General features: G+C 38.3%; 2 protein-coding genes across 2 annotated transcripts; one reads left to right on the forward strand and one right to left on the reverse strand.

The window, feature by feature from the left end:
- Positions 1-3803: 3803 nt before the first annotated feature.
- Positions 3804-6444, forward strand: LOC123662864 (probable serine/threonine-protein kinase nek2). The gene has a single exon (XM_045597649.1). It carries the CDS (start codon positions 3804-3806, stop codon positions 5769-5771), a length of 1968 nt encoding a protein of 655 aa, XP_045453605.1. The 3' UTR covers positions 5772-6444.
- Positions 6431-19499, reverse strand: LOC123662865 (eukaryotic translation initiation factor 2D). The gene is made up of 12 exons (XM_045597650.1): positions 19336-19499; positions 19008-19266; positions 18054-18220; positions 14939-15074; positions 14241-14397; positions 13432-13558; positions 12911-13007; positions 11934-12145; positions 10897-11029; positions 7806-7958; positions 7409-7552; positions 6431-6600 (listed from the first exon to the last, which is right to left on the reverse strand). The coding sequence occupies exons 1-12, from the start codon at positions 19389-19391 to the stop codon at positions 6508-6510; spliced, it is 1734 nt and encodes a 577-aa protein (XP_045453606.1). The 5' UTR covers positions 19392-19499; the 3' UTR covers positions 6431-6507.
- Between the last annotated feature and the right edge of the window lie 3914 nt (positions 19500-23413).

Below are 23413 nucleotides of genomic sequence, written 5' to 3' on the forward strand. Positions count from 1 at the left end.
TTTCGTTCTCAATTTTTCTATATTGGTTTACCAATAAATACTATACGTATACCGTGAGTAAACTCCAATTCTCCTAAACATACAAAGTACTCTGTGATTCCAATGCAAACTGAAACTCTCTCGGTAGAGAGTACTATAGTCCTTGCTGAAACTACTTTTATGTCCGCTTTCACTGAAACAACAACAGTTTGAATTTTTAATAATAAACGAAACGTCATACGATTTAATTTAACCGTCTTTATTATATAGATGTTATTGTCTATGATGAGTTATTCTTTTGCTTATGGTAAGCTATCGATTTTAAAATTTGACACTAGTGATGCTGCTTGAATAATCATTATCGATACACAGAGACACATTTCTAGTCACTATTGCGTCCTTTACGCGATTAATTAAAATTATAATATTTATATATAATTGAATGAAAAGACTATATGACTGACGACAATCATTGATAGTTTATAAGTTCATCTGATATAAACAAAGCTTCAAATTCGTCGGACTTTAGTTAAAAAGTGAATCCTGTGTCCCAGCAGTCAAATGTCCAGGATCATAATTATACAACACCTAAAAAAATATTTTATACAAGCGGGGATGGAATTCGGGACCGCAGGTGTATTAGCCAATTGCTTGTCTACCAGTGTAGTGATAAGTCATCGGTTATACATTTATCCTGAAGGGATCAATAACTTAAATTATGTTTTTGAATGATTGTTATATTATTTATATGTTAACTGAGGTAGGGCACAGCAGGAATTTTCTGCTCAAAATATGGAGCAGCCCGACTGGGGAAATACCTCGACCTTACAGAAGATCACAGCTAAATAATACTGTTTTCAACCAGTATTGTGTTCCTGTTGGTGAGTATGGTGACCAGAGCTCCTGGGGGGGATTGGGGATTGGGTCGGCAAAGCGCTTGCGATGCTTTTGGTGTCGCAGGCGTCTATAAGCTACGGTAATCGCTTACCGTAGGTGTACGTGTACGTGTAGGTAGGCTTACCTTAGGTGAGCCGTACGCTTGTTTTCGGACCTAGTGATATAAAAAAAAATGTTAATCTTGCTATACTCTTGACGAGTATTATAAATAAATAAATAAATAAATCATTTACTTACCTTGCCTTAAAATACAACACATAAATTTAAAATAAAACGTATAAAAAGTGGAGATAGACGATCTATTAAATAATATAATTTTCACTTTTTACACTACGTTCACGTGTATTAAAATGCTCGATAATGAAACTTATTCATCATGTTACCCCAAAAGTTGAGGCTCTGACGGCAGTGCGCCTGAGATTATAATTCCGTTATGAAATGAATTTTGTTGTTTAATAATTCTAGTAATAGGCAAGTAACATTAAATTTAAAAAATTTGTATTATCATAGCTCGGGTCTAGTGGTGCAAGTAGTCACCTATAATACCGACCGTTTGTGGGTTCGATTCCCACTCAGAATGGATATTTGTATTTGTACAAATATTTTTTTCTGGTTTAGATCATGGATGTCTGTCCGAGTGGGTTACCCTACCGTGCCTCGGAGAGCATGTCAAACCGACAGTTCTTTGCAATCGTTACTCATAGTAGGGAACATATCCGCCAATCCGTAGCGGATTATGGTCCAATGCTTTTTTTACATATAGAAAGACCTTTGCCCCGCAGCGGGATGTTACAGGCTGAATGCAATTAAATTATTATGCGGCATAGTATTTGGGAAAATTTGTATTTGGGAAAAGGCTGTCTAATTACCTAAAACACAATGTTTTGAAAATAGAGGCAAAGGGACACTTTTTCCTCCTTTATATTGGTATCGTGTTTAAATTAATGATGGTCTTTTTAATACAAAAGAACAAGTAAATGGAGTTGAAAAGAATCAATTAATATGCTATATCATTACATAGTATAAAACAAAGTCGCTTCCCGCTGTCTGTATGTTTAGATCTTTAAAACTACGCAACATATTTTGATGCGGTTTTCTTTAATAAATAAAGTGATCCCAGAGGAAAGTTTATATGTATAATACATGCATAATATAGTAGAGGTACACTGATAGTTTTAGAGGTTTTTAATGTAATGTCGTTTATAAAAACATTTTGTTTGGTCGTTTTTATTTCGATCCATTAAATTAAAATAAATGGAAACAATATCAAACATTTTGTGCTGTACATTTAAAATATATTAATACGGTAGTCCTTCGAAACTTTATGCAACGTCGTAGATAACATGCAGTCGGAGACATGCACAAAGAGAGAATGATTTGACTTATCCTTCAATTTCATGCCTCCGACTTACGGCCGTATTACGGTAATAATAATCATGATATACCTTTTTAAAATCCTTGTATTGTGCCCTTCAATTTGATACCCATATTGTAGTATTCGAGAAAAATTTTTTTTTTCATTAACTACAATGGCTTCGCGCAGCCGCCATGTTTGATTTTTTTAAATGTCACCTATCTAAGAACACTTGGGCAGCTAAGACGAACATAACGATACCTCAATTATGTAAATCCGTTCAGTGGTTCTGGAAATATGAGGTAGTAAAGAATATTACATACAAACATACATACAAGATACGCGCGAAAAACATAACCCTTCCTTGGCAGTCGGGTAAAAAAGATTGGCAGACATCAGCAAATATCACAAGGTAAGTTATGTTGAGAGATTATGGGTATTTATTTTCCATTGGACGTGTGATTTCTATGCCAAAAAAACACATAAAAAACACAAACACAGCAACCCTGATGTCATTCTAAAAATTATAGAAGTCAAACTTGTTTAGAACATAGAGCAAACTCCGTGTTGCTCTAAGGTTTAGAATCATTGTAATTTGAAACTCGATGAAACTAAAATGCGTCACGATAAAGAAAGAAACGCATAAATGTATATTAGAAAGTTAAAAATGCTGCATTACTGCTAAAAACGCCTAAGTGACACGTTTTGCAGGGCACTTCTGACTTTTTTTACGAGACCGTGATCATCGTCGATATATCAATCTATCTTCCTACGACTTTTCAGAAGTTTCACTTCTGCCGCGTTTAAATTGCACACATACATAGACACTTTTTAATTTAATCAAATGTATTAAAAATAATATGTGTATTTAAAAATAATATTCATCAATTCCACATTTTCACAGAATATACGTGATTTTTGGATATGGGGTGGACTCTAAAACCTCCTTAAATATCCCAATATATAAAATTATATTTTATTACCCGTGGGGTGGAAGGTAAGGGGGTTAAAAAGATGCTAAAAAACATCAAGTGATTAATGTATGACCTCTTACTTATCGTCAAACTTTGTCTTCTACGGTTTTGTTTCTATAAAATACAAATTATGTAGGAGATAGAAGACGATAATTTTCCTTAGTAGAAATATGATAAATACTAAATATAATGACTCGCTATAATAGTAAGAGTTTGAAAGAAAAGCTTTTATTTCGATGTTACCTCGTTTTGTTACTGTAACGTATTGTACAAATTATAAAATATTAAATCCGTATGATTGGATAGTATTTAAGTAATCGCCTCCCATTCGATTTAAATTTTAAATCAATACATTTAAATCAAAATAGTTGTAATAAATTACACATTATTCTAGTTTCCTCATTTATTAAAATTACAATTTATTTTAATAATTTAATTTCGATTATTGTTGGAACTTATGTCTATAGACGTCACTACAAGTCGATGTTTTTCGCGGGCATCCCTATACTTTCAACGGTCGTTCATTTTCAAAAGTTAGCTGGCTTTGTTTCGGTTACAAAATGTGAAAATTTTACAATATTATTCGTAAAACTACAGAAATGACGGAAAAATTAAAGGACTATCAAGTTCTTGACGTACTCTGCGGTGGCACATTTTATAAAGTAAGGCACAAGGTCACGAATAGCATATTTGCGTGGAAGGCGTATAATTGCTCTACGTTCTCTGACGAACAAATACAAAACGTTGTTAATGAAGTGAAAATATTATGTAAAGAACTATCTGGCAACTTCCTACGTTACTACGACACGATACTCCATGGACTGACGAAAACACTTTACTTTGTTCTCGAGTACAATTCTTGGCAGAGCATACATGAATTGATCGCTCTTTGCAAGGCCACCGATAAGCATTTTTCCGAAGGATTCATCTGGTACCTGTTGCTGGAGCTTGCCCGTTCGTGTAAGGTCGTAGAAGATTTTAATTTTGTAGCTCTGAAAAAATGCATAACGACGGAGTCGATTTTTGTGGGGCAGAATGGCGAGTTACGCATCAACTGTTTCGAGCTGTATGGAGAAACTCCCGTTTCCTCGAGCCTCGTGCAACAAGTCGGGGAACTGTTACGCATTTTGTTTTACCTCCCTGGCGCTAGTGATGATAAAATCAAAGAATTTCACTACAGCGACGACTTGAGAGACGTTTTAAGTTTCATAACTGATCTAAGGAATGCCAATATACGTCCAGATGTTGTTCTCTATCATCCTACTATCCTTGCAAATACAGAAACTTTGACGTGTCCAAAACTTTTGTCAGAGATCCTTGTCTCAGCGAAAGACCCTCTGTCATCATCAGGAGCAAACAAGTGTGACTCAGAGAAGGCAGTGGAGCAGGGTAGAATTATTGAACCGGCTCCAAGGACTCATTTCAATGCTTTTGATAGCCCTATTTATTGCAACGTTCAGCCTGAATGGTTGTTTGAGAAAGATGATGACAATAAATGTACTCGAGAGCCAATATCTCCTACTATTGCTGCGCTGGCTCTAGAGCTGCCAGGCTATGTGCCAAGATGTAGAAAACCTTACAGTGAAGCACTAGAAGTGTACAGTCGTCCACAAATGGTGTCGGAGGAGACATTAAGTCAGCAATGGATGTCTCGTCTCATAGCACTCAGGGAGAGGGAGGAGTCTTTGAACAAGAGAGAAAGAAATTTACTATCTAAAGAAATAGTTAACAGTCCAATGACTAAAGTTGTTTGTACGGATGATACTAGAGAGTCATGTACTAGTAAAAGTAATGGTATAACTCTACCTCCAGTGTTTAACCAAGTGAGTGAGGAAGTAAAGAACAACTGGGTGTCTCGTCGGCGACAGAGGAGGTCTAGCTCAGTGAAGACAAGGGGGAGACGGAAGAGCTATGCTTATGAAGATCTGGACAGCTCATTATCAGCAGATAATGGGGACGGTAGCATCATAGTTACAGCTGCAAAAATTACTAAACACAACATGCCTGTGAGAAATATATTTCCTGATGTCTCTACTAAGAAAGTTCATTTTGGTTCAACTAATCCATTTGTTGAAAGTGACGAAAGTGTAACTCTAACATTTTACGAGTTGGAGAATGTGGACAGTGAAGGGTATCAAGTTCCAAAGCAGGGGCAGAAAGTACTTAATGATATATCTAAATTCAAGTACTTGGACTTGGAAAAGTTAACATCGGAAAAGAGAGCTGCAATGAACCAAGGATCATCTTCTCCTTCGAAGCAAGCCAAGTTCTGCAGTAAAGTGTTTTCTGATATAACAAACAGCACCATGAGAAAGACGCCATCTAAAAGTAGCCTATCTTCCAAGGGATCAAATATGTCTAAAACTTCAGGAAGCAGTTCCCGAAGCATGTGGAGCTCAGACTGTCACAAGGTGTGTGACAGTGATAAGAGTGTGAAAAATAATTTAAATGATAAAACAGCCTACACGCAGACTCCTACTATCCCACCAGAACTTAAGAAATCCAAGAGAAAGTCTTTGCTACCATTCAAGACTCCTTTTAAATTTAAGACTTCTACGAAAGTTTGACAGCTTTATATTTACACTCTTTTACTGTAAAAGATTTAGGAGTAAGTGAATTATATGCAATCGTTTTAGTTTATTAAGAAGTTAATTAACTTTGCATTAGGTAAGTTTTTTGGTTGTGGTTTATTTTAATTAGTAGCATGCTTCCTTCAATACTTGTTCCACTGATGTGTAACGAACAAATTTTGTGATTTATATTGTTTTATTTTTGTATATAAGAATAATAATACGGACACCAACCCACCCTAATTTAGTATAGCGAGATTATCAAATATTGTTTATACAATATATTTTTATAGTATTATGACAATTTTATAAAAAAATAATTATCATTTGTGTAAGAATTAAAAGCATATGTACATATTGGAAAGTATGAATATATTGATGTGGCTTAAAACTTGAAAACATTTAATGAAAATAATTTCTTAGTCTTTCGTCTTCCATCTTTATTGTTTATAATAATTTAGTTTTTAAGGAAAAGTTTGATTGTACTTTTATGACTTGTTTTTTGATCAGATTGTATAGATATAAGTTTACCAATATGTATATCAAAATGTTATAAATTAATTATTCCATAAAATGTGTTGCCATACTATGAAATTTTTATGAAGATAATTATAAAATAAACATGTAATATTAAGGGGATTAATAAAAAAAAGTAATTAGTTAAGAAAAACTGGTCAATTTTATTTGATAACACTTAATATAATCAACACTGCCTGTGTTACACTTTTTTCATTTACTTTTTCTTGTTCAATGCTTTGTCAGCGCCCTCCAAAAACTTCTTGGGCAGACCATACTCTTCTATTAGCAATTTTGCCACAAAATGTGTCTGAAAAAATAAAAAGAGCTCTTATGTATATGTTATATGTTTATAATATGTATCTTAAGGAAACTGAAAGGTTCTTAGCATGTTGTAATAACTCAATTTGTACACCTACACAATACTATCTCTTCTCAAAGTTGCAGTTTGTTGATAACTTTTCAGCAATAAAACCATCTTTTCTACTTATACATTCTTACAATCAATTTTGCTGTTGTGTATAATAGTAATTTATATGAAATAAATACAACATTTTAGTATTTTTACAATTATTATTAGATATTCAAATGAAAAAAATACGCGTACTTTAGACCACACAACTGAAGTAAAACTGCTTTTGTTGACCCTACAGTAATATACGAAACGTAACTCTCTCTCTTTCAATCTTCTCTAACTTATATCACCCTCTCAACTTCTATTCGCTTCGCCCAATCTCACTTCGGGATATGTACAATCGAGGAGTGTATGGATAGGTTAGGGTTATTTTTTTTTTTTTTGTATAACGAAACTGTCGTTAAACGTTGTACTTTTTAAGTTAGGTTAGGGTTATTTTTTTTTTTTTTTTTTTGTTAAACGAAACTGTCGTTAAACGTTGTACTTCTTAAGTTAGATAGGTTACGGTTAAATTACTAAGTGAGGTAATTATGTACACTCCTCGATTGTACATAATTACCTCACTTCGTAACACTCATCACACATTCACCAGCTTATCTCCAAGTCATGCGTGCATGAAGTTTTACTTCAAAAGTATACTAGTAAGAAGTGAATTTTGGTTATGTTTGTGGTGTAGTGAGGCACAGGTGTGAGTCGTGTGTACCTGGTCGCCCTGCAGCATGAGCTGGTCGGCGCGCGCGGCGGCGGTGCGCGTGACGCCGCACGACGCGCCCACGCGCACTTGGCACGCGTGCGCTAGCGCCGCCAGGTCGAAGCCGAACGACTCCAGGTTGGACACCAGCGTCACCTGCGGACAAAGGACACACTTGTGACTGGCTGTATGTAGCAGAATATGTCTTTCATTCATCATTAAACCCTTAAAATTTTAAATCTTCAGAATAAAATTGATAGTGTTTACTTATTTCTAACTATTTTTTATAACTAACTTTCTATAAATATAATTTATTGGGAATAGAAGTACATGGTTATAAGTGTAACAGTCCATGTCGAAAAATTATTAGTATCAAAGGCTTTACAAAATATCAAAAACAATCAATTACCTTTTTGTTCCCACTCCTCGTAGCCACCTGCATCTTTACGGGTTCGAGTCGCGACTTGATAAGTTTCACTGTTCCGTCTGCGTAGCGCATCTCGGTGCTGGGCGTCATACGACCGAGCACTGATGATATTAACTCCTCCCATTTTATCAGCTCCTAGTATTGAGTTTTAATTATAAAATAGCATCATTCTATTGATTCTATTGACATCATTCTAAATTCAACATGACGCCCAAAATGGCGGAGTAGTCATTTTTAATGCACTCCTACAATATGGGTATCAAATGAAAGGGCTTGCTGAGAGTAACTCGAAACGTGACGTTACAGTAAATTAGATGGGGCGGACTCATAAAAATGGCGGGTTAAGATTTCTGAGTACCTGCGGCTGGCGGCCCGTGAGCCGGGCCAGCGGCTCGTCCAGCGCCACGGCGCCGCGCGCGCTCAGCCCGCGCTCCAGTTTGTATGTGAGAGTACCTGCGGCTGGCGGCCCGTGAGCCGGGCCAGCGGCTCGTCCAGCGCCACGGCGCCGCGCGCGCTCAGCCCGCGCTCCAGTTTGTATGTGAGAGTACCTGCGGCTGGCGGCCCGTGAGCCTGGCCAGCGGCTCGTCCAGCGCGCGCTCAGCCCGCGCTCCAGTTTGTATGTGAGAGTACCTGCGGCTGGCGGCCCGTGAGCCTGGCCAGCGGCTCGTCCAGCGCGCGCTCAGCCCGCGCTCCAGTTTGTATGTGAGAGTACCTGCGGCTGGCGGCCCGTGAGCCTGGCCAGCGGCTCGTCCAGCGCGCGCTCAGCCCGCGCTCCAGTTTGTATGTGAGAGTACCTGCGGCTGGCGGCCCGTGAGCCTGGCCAGCGGCTCGTCCAGCGCGCGCTCAGCCCGCGCTCCAGTTTGTATGTGAGAGTACCTGCGGCTGGCGGCCCGTGAGCCGGGCCAGCGGCTCGTCCAGCGCCACGGCGCCGCGCGCGCTCAGCCCGCGCTCCAGTTTGTATGTGAGAGTACCTGCGGCTGGCGGCCCGTGAGCCTGGCCAGCGGCTCGTCCAGCGCGCGCTCAGCCCGCGCTCCAGTTTGTATGTGAGAGTACCTGCGGCTGGCGGCCCGTGAGCCTGGCCAGCGGCTCGTCCAGCGCGCGCTCAGCCCGCGCTCCAGTTTGTATGTGAGAGTACCTGCGGCTGGCGGCCCGTGAGCCTGGCCAGCGGCTCGTCCAGCGCGCGCTCAGCCCGCGCTCCAGTTTGTATGTGAGAGTACCTGCGGCTGGCGGCCCGTGAGCCTGGCCAGCGGCTCGTCCAGCGCGCGCTCAGCCCGCGCTCCAGTTTGTATGTGAGAGTACCTGCGGCTGGCGGCCCGTGAGCCTGGCCAGCGGCTCGTCCAGCGCGCGCTCAGCCCGCGCTCCAGTTTGTATGTGAGAGTACCTGCGGCTGGCGGCCCGTGAGCCTGGCCAGCGGCTCGTCCAGCGCGCGCTCAGCCCGCGCTCCAGTTTGTATGTGAGAGTACCTGCGGCTGGCGGCCCGTGAGCCTGGCCAGCGGCTCGTCCAGCGCGCGCTCAGCCCGCGCTCCAGTTTGTATGTGAGAGTACCTGCGGCTGGCGGCCCGTGAGCCTGGCCAGCGGCTCGTCCAGCGCGCGCTCAGCCCGCGCTCCAGTTTGTATGTGAGAGTACCTGCGGCTGGCGGCCCGTGAGCCTGGCCAGCGGCTCGTCCAGCGCGCGCTCAGCCCGCGCTCCAGTTTGTATGTGAGAGTACCTGCGGCTGGCGGCCCGTGAGCCTGGCCAGCGGCTCGTCCAGCGCGCGCTCAGCCCGCGCTCCAGTTTGTATGTGAGAGTACCTGCGGCTGGCGGCCCGTGAGCCGGGCCAGCGGCTCGTCCAGCGCCACGGCGCCGCGCGCGCTCAGCCCGCGCTCCAGTTTGTATGTGAGAGTACCTGCGGCTGGCGGCCCGTGAGCCGGGCCAGCGGCTCGTCCAGCGCGCGCTCAGCCCGCGCTCCAGTTTGTATGTGAGAGTACCTGCGGCTGGCGGCCCGTGAGCCTGGCCAGCGGCTCGTCCAGCGCGCGCTCAGCCCGCGCTCCAGTTTGTATGTGAGAGTACCTGCGGCTGGCGGCCCGTGAGCCGGGCCAGCGGCTCGTCCAGCGCCACGGCGCCACGCGCGCTCAGCCCGCGCTCCAGTTTGTATGTGAGAGTACCTGCGGCTGGCGGCCCGTGAGCCTGGCCAGCGGCTCGTCCAGCGCGCGCTCAGCCCGCGCTCCAGTTTGTATGTGAGAGTACCTGCGGCTGGCGGCCCGTGAGCCGGGCCAGCGGCTCGTCCAGCGCGCGCTCAGCCCGCGCTCCAGTTTGTATGTGAGAGTACCTGCGGCTGGCGGCCCGTGAGCCTGGCCAGCGGCTCGTCCAGCGCGCGCTCAGCCCGCGCTCCAGTTTGTATGTGAGAGTACCTGCGGCTGGCGGCCCGTGAGCCGGGCCAGCGGCTCGTCCAGCGCCACGGCGCCGCGCGCGCTCAGCCCGCGCTCCAGTTTGTATGTGAGAGTACCTGCGGCTGGCGGCCCGTGAGCCTGGCCAGCGGCTCGTCCAGCGCGCGCTCAGCCCGCGCTCCAGTTTGTATGTGAGAGTACCTGCGGCTGGCGGCCCGTGAGCCTGGCCAGCGGCTCGTCCAGCGCGCGCTCAGCCCGCGCTCCAGTTTGTATGTGAGAGTACCTGCGGCTGGCGGCCCGTGAGCCGGGCCAGCGGCTCGTCCAGCGCCACGGCGCCGCGCGCGCTCAGCCCGCGCTCCAGTTTGTATGTGAGAGTACCTGCGGCTGGCGGCCCGTGAGCCTGGCCAGCGGCTCGTCCAGCGCGCGCTCAGCCCGCGCTCCAGTTTGTATGTGAGAGTACCTGCGGCTGGCGGCCCGTGAGCCTGGCCAGCGGCTCGTCCAGCGCGCGCTCAGCCCGCGCTCCAGTTTGTATGTGAGAGTACCTGCGGCTGGCGGCCCGTGAGCCTGGCCAGCGGCTCGTCCAGCGCGCGCTCAGCCCGCGCTCCAGTTTGTATGTGAGAGTACCTGCGGCTGGCGGCCCGTGAGCCTGGCCAGCGGCTCGTCCAGCGCGCGCTCAGCCCGCGCTCCAGTTTGTATGTGAGAGTACCTGCGGCTGGCGGCCCGTGAGCCTGGCCAGCGGCTCGTCCAGCGCCACGGCGCCGCGCGCGCTCAGCCCGCGCTCCGCCGCCAGCCGCTGCAGCGCGCCGCGCACCTCGCCGGCCGACAGCGCCGCGCCCTTCCTGCGGACATTGCACTAGCTCGAAGGCGCAGTTTGGAGGGCCCTGCTTACAGTGCCGCGGGTTGCGGATTATATATATATACTAGCTGACCCCGCAAACCTTGTTTTACCATACATGTTATAAACCCCCTAAACTTCCCCCCCCCCTCGTATAACTTAGGGGGATGAAAAATAGATGTTGACAAAATTTCATGAGAATTGGTCAAGCCATTTCAGAGAAGTTTAACTACAAACACCGCGACACGAGAATTTAATATATCAGATAACAGTCAGCTGTTACCTGTAACACAAGCATTAAGTTGCTTACCATAGGAACAAACGACCATATGTGTATGTTATATGATATTTATGTATTATTTATTTTCCTCTCCGATTTTGCTCAGCATGGATATTTGTATTTGCATAAATATGTTTCCGATCTGGATATCTGCCCTTGTGTGTGACTCCTGACTGTTTCTCTTGTTATGAACATAGACACCCGATCCTCGTGGAGAATAGGACTCTACTCCTACATGGATAAAAAAGCCTATCTCTAGATTGGAATTTACAGACTGAATGAAGGGTGAATGGACTTGAGCGGTACGAACAGATTAGTCACGTGTGTGGTTATGTAGTACAGCTACACCATGCACGGTGGGTGGGGCGCTTGTCGCGGGGAAGTAGCGGGCGCAATTCAAATACTTTTCGTTAAAAAAATTTGAGGTAAAAGTTCTTTACGCACGCTTGACTTGGGGAGTAAGCTGGTGAATGCGTGACAAGAGCGTTACGGAAAGTGTGATTGGGCTAGGCGAACAAAAGTTGAGAGGGACATATAAGTTAGATGGAGCTAAAGAAGATTTACTTCAGTCGTGTTGTCTAAAGCACACTCTTTTTTTTGCAAGTATCGAATACCAGAGTGAACGCACTTGAGCGGCGCGAACAGTTCGGCGACATGCGCGGTGACGCAGTACAGCTCGCGCACGGCGGGCGGGGCGGTGGGCGGGGCGTCGCTTTGGGGGGCGGAGTCGGGGCGCGCGGGGGGCGGGGCGCGGTGCGCGCGCAGCAGCGGGTGCGCCGGCTGCAGCGACACGAGCGCCGACACGCCCTTCTCCACCTCGCGGACGCCGATTAGGCCTTCCTTGAAAATACATACGTTTATCATAGCAGTAAGTATTCGAGGACTAGGGTTGTTGCGAATATTCACATCCGCATTCATATTTTAGCGGATGCGGATTTGAAATAAAATATGATGAAAAGAAGAGAGGGAATGGGGCCTATGCTAGCAGGTGGATACAACAGGCTGAAGTGAGCGAAAAAAATGTTCCCACGGATTTTCTTAGTTTTGTATAAGTTATCGGCGAGATTCCCTTTATGAACTTATTAGTGGTTGTTTAATGATCTTTTACAAACTATTTACGTGGTTGATGAGTATATTAAAGAAAGCAAATAAATATATATCCTCGAAAAAGTGGAATCTACTATTTTAGACTAACCCCATACCCAAAAATCACATATACTTTTTGTTCAAAGTAAATTGAAAATTTCAGAATATTACATGTGATAACTCAATATTGCACACCCTCCATTCCTTGTCATATTTCATAATTGTCCTTATAATATATATTAATGAAAACCCCTAGTATAAATAATATTAAGAAAAATCTCCAACACCTATTTTGTTTTCCAGTTGAACCGAAATAATAGATGGGATGTAATAGCTGTGTTATTAAGACAATATAATGACACAACCATATTTACTTTGCCCATCAATGGTCTTGCATTGGTAAAGTGGCTCTATACATGAACTAATGTAAATATGCAAACTGGAAAGCTGTGGGATTTCAAATCTTAATGACATAACATTTAATTTATTAATCAAAAGGTAGTGTGACAATATTATTACCCTTTCCATGGCCTCAAGGAACTTTCCCATTTTCTTGTAAGTTGATTTTTTTACATCCAGTGTTCTATCTGGTGGACAGTATGCCATTAGATGATTTCTGAAAATTATTTATATTCAATTTAATTACGATACACAAACATGTGTTAGTTTTCATGGTAAAAACGTTAAAATATTCTTAGATAATTATAATAATTTGTTTCATATAAGTCAAATGTAAAGAATATTTTAGTCTGTTCTGAAAACGTTGCTTTGTCCAGCACTTGACAAAAAATATTAATATCCCTACAACAAAAGTCGGTATACAGAATGTGAAATAATCTTAAGTTTACTTAAATGTCAGTGGCAGTATAAAGGAGGAGATAATCCTAGTTCTACGTGACATTAGCGAAATCATCTGTGCTAGTTTGGCACTGTTTGAAAGCCATTAATCTGAATGAATGAAGATAATCCTAGTGGGGTTTAAAAAAAAGTTTCGTTTTTAAAGGCCTTTCTTTTAAGGTTTCAAAACGATTAGAACTCACTTATACAGTAAGTTGGTCTTAAGTGGCAGTTCAAGGTTCTTGCCCTCGTGCTTGAGAAATGATAGCAGGCACCAGCGGAGCAAGCCGTCCATGTCCGTTGGTATTCTATCATCGTCATCTGACAATTCTGCAAGTAGAAATAAACCATTTTCATGCCGGACTAAATACCATGAATGTAATCACATTAAATGTTTATAAATTAGTCCTAATATATTTAGAGAGACATTGTGATTTAGATAAGAACGGTGGAGGTGACGTGGTCACTGTGTGACTAAACCTCCTATTTAAAAAAATACATTCTAGGATGTAGTACTTGTATAGTTTTAACTTAAAAAATGATAATTCAAGTATTTTTAAAGCAATTTTGATTGCACTTTTGAAGAGCAATGAGTTTTGGCTCGTTATATTATGTGTTATGTTTTGAAGATTGTTTTGTTTTAGTGGCAATATATGTGTAACATTTTTCTGAAAAAGCCACTGCTATAGTGCAGCAGATTTAGTAGAGTGATATAAAATGCTCATCAAATGTTACATATTTTATATAACACATATCAAAAGGTATAAAGCAAGACGTAATATTACACAAATAACCAAAAGGATTGATATATATATATACTATACAAGTTTAGCGTTACCTTTAAATTTTGTACGATTTTATTTTTGTGTTACCCACACATTAGGAAATTCCTTTAAAGTCTGAACTCTATATGGGTTCATAGCACAGGAGTAATAACAATCTCAATTAATTTGACAGAACTTTAGAATTAATTCAAAATCACAGGTAATATGTAGTTCCGCATAAATATTACCTGTAGATACAGAGTCATTAAGATTTTGATCTTCTTGTTCCACGGGTTCTGGTTGTGATTCTTGGTTAGAGTCAGGAATTACTGTCGGTTGGTTTACAACTGCTGTCTCTTCTTTTACTAGACTCGGCCATTCCTCTTTGACTGCTTGAATTTGTAACTAAGAATTATACAGTTATTGTTAAACAATTGTACACCTTTAATTATTAAAAAGTAACTCATCTAATACGAATTTCTAGATGAAATGCAGCCAAGTGTCTCACTGAAATACAGTAATAATATAGAAAATCAATTACATACAATAGATATAGGACAGGCTATATAATATAAAATTATAAATGACTAGCCGTGCCCGCGACTCCGTCCGCGTGGAATTGAACAAAAAGTTATTGTTCAGTTCGCAGAGTTATAAAATAAAAAAAATTCTAAAATAAAAGTAGCCTAAGTTACTTTTTATCACATCAGTTAGCAAGTGAAATTCCCGTCATTATCGGTCCAGCCGTTTAAGAGATTAGCCGAAACAGACAGACAGAGAGACAAAAATTGTAAAAAATGTTATTTTGATATATGTACCGCGTATACATATGCATTTAGTAAAAAGCGGTTATTGTAACATTACAAACAGACACTCCAATTTTATTTATTTGTATAGATATATCAGCAACAAAACTTGATAATGGTAATAAAATCAATATTTATACCTGGCTTAAATCAGCGGTGATGGCCTCGGTCACATTGTAACAGATTGGATTTAGTTTAGGTCTTTCAAGTTTTGTAAACTTGCTATCTTTACATAGAAGGTCACCTAGGACATGGTAGGTTTCTAGACACACTCCCCTGGAATATTATGTTGAAAAATTTGTAACTGTCGATTTCAATATATTAATATAATAACTTATTTATTTTAAATATTAAAATGTAGAGCATAAATATAGCAACTCATTTCTCCCGCGCAATAAATAAGGCCCGTACCCGTCACTTTTCTCACGGATCTTTTACAGATTTATTAGTTTTCAAATTCAATTGACAGGATAAAATGTGCCATAATAAATTGTGATTAAGTTAATTAAAAAAAAAAATCCATTCAGAGTATTTTTTATTTCTTGAAACGTTTACCATTTACGTTTTTCGTTATCATACCATAATAGTATATAACTGAAAGATACTAAATCAACTATCATAAGAGATCGCTATTACACAAAGAAAGTTATGGAATTACTTTTATAAATATAAGAAAATGAAAAACAAAAAACTTTTTTATTGAAAAAGCTTTTTAAAAAAAAACACTGCCCGTCGTTGCGGCGGGCGTGACGTCAACTATCGTTTCAAGGTCACGTGTCGACAGCGATTGAGTGAGAAAATAAATATCTGTATCCGTATTCGTATTCTCGGATCTTTACACTAAATATCAGTATCCGGATCCTTATCCGCAGATATACATTTTTGACGATCTGGCACATCACTACTTATAACATAACATTTTGCACGCCTCCGAGATAGCTGTGCTTTAGCTTCACAAAATGAAAAATAAGGATAGAGTTTACTCTATATATTTATATATACTCTATATATAAGGACTCTATATTTTTATAACAACGGATTAATTCCTAATAATATCTTTTTTTTTATACAACAAGGTCCGCAAACAACCGTACGATTCATCTTGATGGTAAGTGATTACCGTAGCTCAAAGATGCCTGCAACACCAGAAGCATCGCAAGCGCGTTGCCGACCCTATCCCCATTATTACTAATTATTATTTTACCCCCACGAGCTCTGGTCACCTTACTCAACAACAGGAACACAGCAGTGCTTGAAAACAGTATTATTTAGTTGTGATATCTGTAAGGAGAGGTATTACCCCAGTCGGGCTGCTCATTATTTTGAGCAGGAAATTTCCTGTTGTGCTCTACCTCAGTTATTAATATATAAATGTGAATGTAAGTTTGTTTGTTACGCTTTCACGCGAAAACTACTGAACCGATCGTCATGAAACTTTGCACGCACATTCTTGGAGGTATTAGTAGTAACATAGGATATAATTGTATAAAAAATATTTTATGCGAGCGATGCTGCGGGTAAAATCTAGTATGCTATAAAATACACACTATTATACAGAATACACATAAAACTATAAATTAAATATTATTTAAATTTTTTGGATACTATTATAGTAAAAAAAAAAAAAATCAATTAAGAGCCATTTCACAATTTTACGCTCTGCAAGTTTAGGTAAATTTGGTCGCATCGCGCGAGTCGTACGAGCCGCGCGATCTTTGTGCTAGTACGTATAGTGTGACAACCAAAAGACCATCGTGATCATTTTCTGATGTATAATAAAAATTATAACTATGGTATAAAATGTTTTTTACATAATTAATTTGTTAAAAATTTCAAGTATGTTATATAACAACAGTCATTAATTTAAAATAAAATTAAAAAAATCAATTTTATGAAACAATTTTTTTAAATTGATTTAGTTTTTTCAGTTTACGAATGAATCTAATATTTACGATATGAATAAAAAAGCATTTAATGACATCGACACCGACAAACATATTAATTAACAAATAACAAGACAAACAGATTGAAATGCCTATTTGTATTGATAGTGTGAGAAAAGAAAATTAAATTATACATTTGTTTACAGAAATTATCATTATATTATTTTACAGTCATTTTCGTAATATGTTTATTTTATTTATATTTTATTATGAAAGTATCAAATGCGTTTTATCCGCTATAACAACAGGCGCTTGGCGCGTGTGAGCGAAAGAGACGGCTGCGCAGAATTTGGCGTGGACCTTACCTCTAAGAGCGCTCATAGACCAAGTAATGTAATATAGAAGAGCGCTAGCGCTCGACTGATTTACCGGGCTTGATGCGTGGCAATATATACTATCTTTTTATTATTTAATATAAAATGTATTAAAAATAATTACATCTTTTAATTATTTTTTTTTGTATTCCTTAATGATGTAAGTTTACTTTGATGAAGATAGTTCGTTAAAATTTCTTAGTTTTCTAAGAGAAATATCGCTTTTAAAATTGTACTTATTTGGAAAATATTCGTAACTTTAAATTTTTTTATCGTTTAATAGAGATACAAATGGAATAAAAATCTATGATAGTGGACAACAAAATTATATTCCACATATTATGATATTTTTTTAAAATGGTTTCAACGTAGAGGTTATTGAAAAGTAGGACTTCAAAGTATACATTGCGACCGTTTACCCAGGGAGGAGGCTGATGAAAAGGTTAATAATTTTATACACATAATATAAATCAAAATTCTGATCTGACTATGGACTACAACAAAGGTTGCTCTATTATATTTCAAGAATATAAATTACATTATTGCATCCAACACTGAGATTAACTACGTCAAAATATTACAATTTCGCAGATTGTTACCGATTTTTGTGAAATGGCTCTTAAATAAATATTATGTTGGGAATCAACATTTTGGATTTACAGATAATAGTTAAATAAAGCAAAAAAACTAATTGACAAAATAAACAATTTTTATTTTATTTTTGTATAGTTGATCATTAGCTCCTAAACAAGCTACTAGAGGGCGCTTCTAGGTATAAGCTGGAAACAATAGTTTTAAAAAGAGTGCATGGAGTCGTGCACTTTTGTACTTTCCAAATGTTTTTATAATATCTAGTTGTTTCATGTTAATCTTCAATAATTGTAACTTTGATTGTCAGTCTTTGAGAAGTTTTTTAACACTTCGCTTTGAAATGACTTACTAACTAAAATCAAATCTCTTACTTAAGATTTAGAAATATAATTTACGTAATTACGTACATAGAAGTAGCGAGTAAATCACCAGAGGATATAACAGCACGGCCGACAATCCCCGCAGCTCCATTATCACTGGTACAAACAGCTATCACTGCCCCGCGAGGAAAATGTGGAAACCTTGAGGGATCTGTTAGAACTCCTGGGGCATATAATGGGGCACCACCTTGGACCTGAAAAAATAAGTTTAGGGACCAATTATTTCTATAAGGAAAATTACTTATATATAGAGTTGTAGAAAAACATTATATATGTATACAAGTCACATCATCTAATTAAACAATATCTGGAAGTTGACATAAGTAAACAATAAGTGATCAGATATGATTTTAAATTTTTTAGTTTTGAAATTTTGTTTCTTTGTCCCATTGCGTAGTTAAAAAAATATTGTTAAGAAAGAGTGTATTTTAATTAAAATAATATTAACCATAGACAGAGTTAGCTGAGGTAGGGCTCAGCAGGATATCTTAGTAAGACATGTGTAAGTACCTCGACCTCACAGAAGGTACTAAATAATACTGCTCTTAAATAGTATTGGGTTCCTGTGGTGAGTGAGATAGCCTGAACTTTTGGAGAGGGTTTTGGATATGCATGCATTCTGGTGACATGATTCCAATGTCTAGTGTTGCAGGCCTCTATGAGTTACAGTAAGTTTATTATCAGGTAGATTGCCAACCTAGTCATATATAAAAAAGATCTAATATCTTGTTCGTTCCGCAATTCAGAGACTCGTTGCGGTAATTCAAGTTCTTCAGTTTGCTTTCAATGAAATCAACAACTCAAACGTAGCAGGTAATTTATTAAGATATTTTAAAATGCGATTTCAAGCTTAAGCAAAAGGGGAAATGTGTTTGCAATGTTCCTTGTGTTCTAGACTAGATAGGTTATGGTATCTGCTTACAGTTAGGAGGACCAGCATTTGTTTGCCACCTTTTTAGTATACAATAAAAATTATATTACCTTACTTAGCACCAGAGAATTTACACTAATAGTAGGAACCAAGTCTACTGCTTTCCACAGTGCATAAACGGTCGGTACCAACTTCTCTCCGAGATCAATCATTGTTGGAACTCCGTTCACCACGTAGACACCGACAGTATCACCTGAATGTAGAGTCAGTTTCATACAACTACTATTCGATTTAACTGGCACCAAATCTTTAACCTTTTCCTCTGTAGCTTTTGGAAATTCATTCTGAATACGCTGTGCAAGCTGTTTCCTGGAAAATAAGAGAAGTCCCACTTACTTTTCTAATGAAATGCAACCAAAAAGAAAAAAATATACATACTTTTCAGAATTTTTTAGGGTATTGTTGGATTTTAATTTATACGGTTTAGCAAACATGGTTGCTGGATGGATTTAAATTATAACGAACTACAAACTTATATTTAATACTTATTACTAAGGGTTGAAGTTCTAAACTACGTCCATACTTTACGCGGTGTTTTTGACAAATATGAGCAGCTGTCTCAATGTTCCCAACTCCTGAAAAACTTTGTCCTATGCTGTGCTGCCAACCCGAAGAAACAAAAAAACAGCAGATCACCAATAAAAAAACAGGAGAAAACAGTAGGTATAATTAAAATAATTACCTACTTTTATTAGTCATCAGGACTCACATACATTGTTAAAGTAACATTATTTTCCACTTTCATCCTCAATTGCTTCATCTTTAGTATTTTCAGACACTTTTCTTCTTAAAATCATACACATTGTTGTTAAATTTCTTTATGTGCCTTTGTGTGCCTTCAAATGAGTAGCGATCAATTATTTCGGATTTTACTGTTTGCTACTCATTTGAAGATTTAATGTGTATGACCTTACGGTAGATATTTTGATGCATAAATTAAGTTTTCATAATATTTATAGAAGAAAATAATCTTTATACAGTGGCGCTGCAAGTAAACCCAAAAGTTTCTTTAGCAATTCACACAAAGGTTTAACATTTGTGAATGCTTGAAACGTTTTAAAATATCCGAAAAATACGTTTTGGTTAATTTTGTACAAAGTTTGGACATGATTTCCCCGCGTATAAAACATGAATGTCAATCACATAAGATTGGTCGAGGAATTCTCTCGAATCCCGACAAGAGTAAATACTGCCATTTAGTATCATTGTTTATTATTGTTTAGTGGTCATCAAAACATATTACATAGTGTAATAGATAGAGGTAACAATAATTGAAAAAGAGTAAAAAATTGGAATGAAACAGAAAACAGGGGCATCAATGTAAAAACAGCAAATCTACTATTAAAAACAATAGGGTTGGTAACACTGGTCCTATGTCTTATAACAAAAGTCCCTAAATTAAAAACAAAACCCCCTAAACCTTACATTGAAATTATTTGAAACTCTGTCAGGTTATTATTTTTATTACTTTTTATTTTTAAAAGGTCTTAAAGCAAAGTATACAAATTATTTTTTAACCGACTTCAAAAAAAGGAGGAGGTTATTCAATTCGACCGTATATAATATTTTGTTTGTTTTTTTTTTAATGTATGTTCGGGGATAACTCCGTCATTTATGAACCGATTTTGATAATTCTTTTTTTGTTGGAAAGGAGATATCTCTAGTTTAGTAACGTGATAAGGAAACCAGGATCTGATAATGGGATCCTAGAGAAATCGAGGGGAACTCTCGAAAATCCGCATAACTTTTTACTGGGTGTAACGATTTTAATGATTTTTAATTTAATGGAAAGCCGATGTTTATCGTGTGGTACACTTATGTTTCATCGAGATCTGATTACAACTTTTTGAGTAATCTTTGATAATGCGTATTTACTTGACAATTTTTTCGTATACCTATGATGTTTTACTTGTCGATATAATTGAAGTCGGTTTTTCTTCGTTTGCCTGCAAACACAATTATGTATACTTTGTTTTAGTATATTTATTGAACATGTTTTTTTAAAAATTGGTAATTGAGGGATTGTTATTTTTCTATTACTTTTTTATATTAAAATATATTATGTTGTGACGAATTAAAAATTTCCAAAAAAATACCCTAAAAAATTTATCCCCTAAAATTTTCCCGCTATTTGCAAAATATCCTCAAATTTAGGGGAAAATCTCCCAAGTTAGCAACACTGAGCTGTCTAGTAGGTATATTTTATTGTCAAAGTTCGTTCGGGGATTTCAATTTTAATACTTTCTTATTTTATTTTTTTTTTAATTTATAATCATATTATTATAAATTAAATTTAATTTTACTACATTTTTATAATTAAACATTGGTCATATTATTTTCTTTAGCCCTCAGACTTATTATATTATATAAAAAAAAATAACAATAGTTTATTAAAAATTATACATATTTACAATTCACAACTTAAGAACTAAATATTTACAGATAGTTTTGGTATAAATCATGTCCGCGTGGAATTGTGCCAAGAATGCTGGCAGCATTTCCCAGTTGAATCGCTATGCCGATTATCTGAGCAAAAAATGCACCAGCCCTAGTCTTGTCACCGGTGGAGGCAATAAGGCGAGGAGTTATCTCATTTAAATTTTTTTTAGCACTGTTACTCCAAGGTCCAAGTGTTTCGACTGCGAACAAAAAAAAATAGTTTCAGGTCCTATTTTAATGTGCAATGCCATTAATATCAATATATAATAAATATAAATATCTTATAACATACATACACACAGTCGTATGCAGTTCCTATGGTTGTGCTTGTGTAATGTTGGTAACAGCCAGCTGACATAATCAAATACTTTTTTTTTGATAAATATATTTAGAAATATTACATATATAAATACATTACACATTATATGTAATATTTTATAATATACTAGCTGACCCCGCAAACGTTAATTTGCCATATATTTTATTAACTTCCTCAAAAAAAATTCATCTGTGTTTTTGTTTATGTCACTAGGTCGGCAAACAAGCGTACGGCTCACCTGATGGTAAGCGATTACCGTAGCTTATAGACACCTGCAACACCAGAAGCATCGCAAGCGCGTTGCCGACCCAATCCCCAATCCCCCAAGGAGCTCTGGTCACCTTACTCACCAACAGGAACACAATACTGCTTGAAAACAGTATTATTTTGCTGTGATCTTCTGTAAGGTCGAGGTACTACCCCAGTCGGGCTGCTCCATATTTTCAGCAGGAAATTCCTGCTGTGCCCTATCAGTTACCAATTCATTATTGTTACTCTTACATACCTATACATAGATAACAAAGCGACGGTTCCAGATATTATAATTATCATGTAATTATTTGTGATTTCTAGTAGCCACACATACATCTACATATTATGAAAAATTTACTAGTACATTATAGTTACCATTATTAAAAATAGAGATAAAATTTCTTTTCTACAAAATTGCTATTTAAGTACAAAAGGCGTTTCAATTATTTTTTTTATACATTTTTTTTGCATAATTTTATAAAGTTTTATCACTGAATAACGGTGCAATCGATACTAACCATTATCATCAACATATTGAAATCGATATTCAGTTATAAGAAGAAGATGTGTATCATGCTATTTGTGGTTGGTATGCGCCAGGCGGTGCAAGGCAGTTGAATTTGTTTCGACTGTTTCATCAACTTATCACGTTACTTAATACTTCATAATACATAGGGTCTATACATAATATATATAGGGCCATGGGTTAAAAAAGTACCTTTTACCTTTTACGTTCTAATTTTTTAACATTTTCTAATAATGAATTCATTACTATTGATTTTTTATTAAATATTTTTTAAGGGCTTTTTAGCAAAAAAAAGTAGAATGAGTCCTGCATTGTGTGAACTGTGTCATTATAGCTTTTCTTCAATTGTTGCGATTTCTTGTGGACCTGTGTAATTAAAACTGGATTAACTTCAATGTTAACGTAAAAAAAAAAAAAATATTTTCTTAAAATATACGCGTTTAACTGAAAACGATCTTAAGAATAGATATAAAAAAAATACCTACTATTTTTTTAAAAAGCTCTTGTGTATATTTCTACAAAAATATACCAAAATATCAAATAAAGCATGTCCAATTAGTTTCCGTCAAATTAGTTTCCTTTTCATAATAGTTCGTTATGGAAAGCGTTTCATACAAATAACAGAGAAGGGAACAATCTAATACTTATTATATATTGGATGACATGAAAATTTTTTCAATTATAAAATCCCAAAAGGACTGTTTACTCTTGCAACAAGATTTGGACAATATTTGTCTGTATTGTGATTCAAATAGTCTTAAATTAAATGTAAAGAAATGTCATGTTATTACCTTTACTAGGAAACGACAACCAATAATTTTTAAATATCAATTAAATAATGAATTTGTAGAAAGGGTTTCCGTTGTCAAGGATCTGGGTGTATACATTGATTCACGGCTATCTTTCGAGTTTCACATAGA

Source organism: Melitaea cinxia, chromosome 19, assembly GCF_905220565.1.
Source record: "Melitaea cinxia chromosome 19, ilMelCinx1.1, whole genome shotgun sequence".
NCBI classification, from domain to species: Eukaryota; Metazoa; Arthropoda; class Insecta; order Lepidoptera; family Nymphalidae; genus Melitaea; species Melitaea cinxia.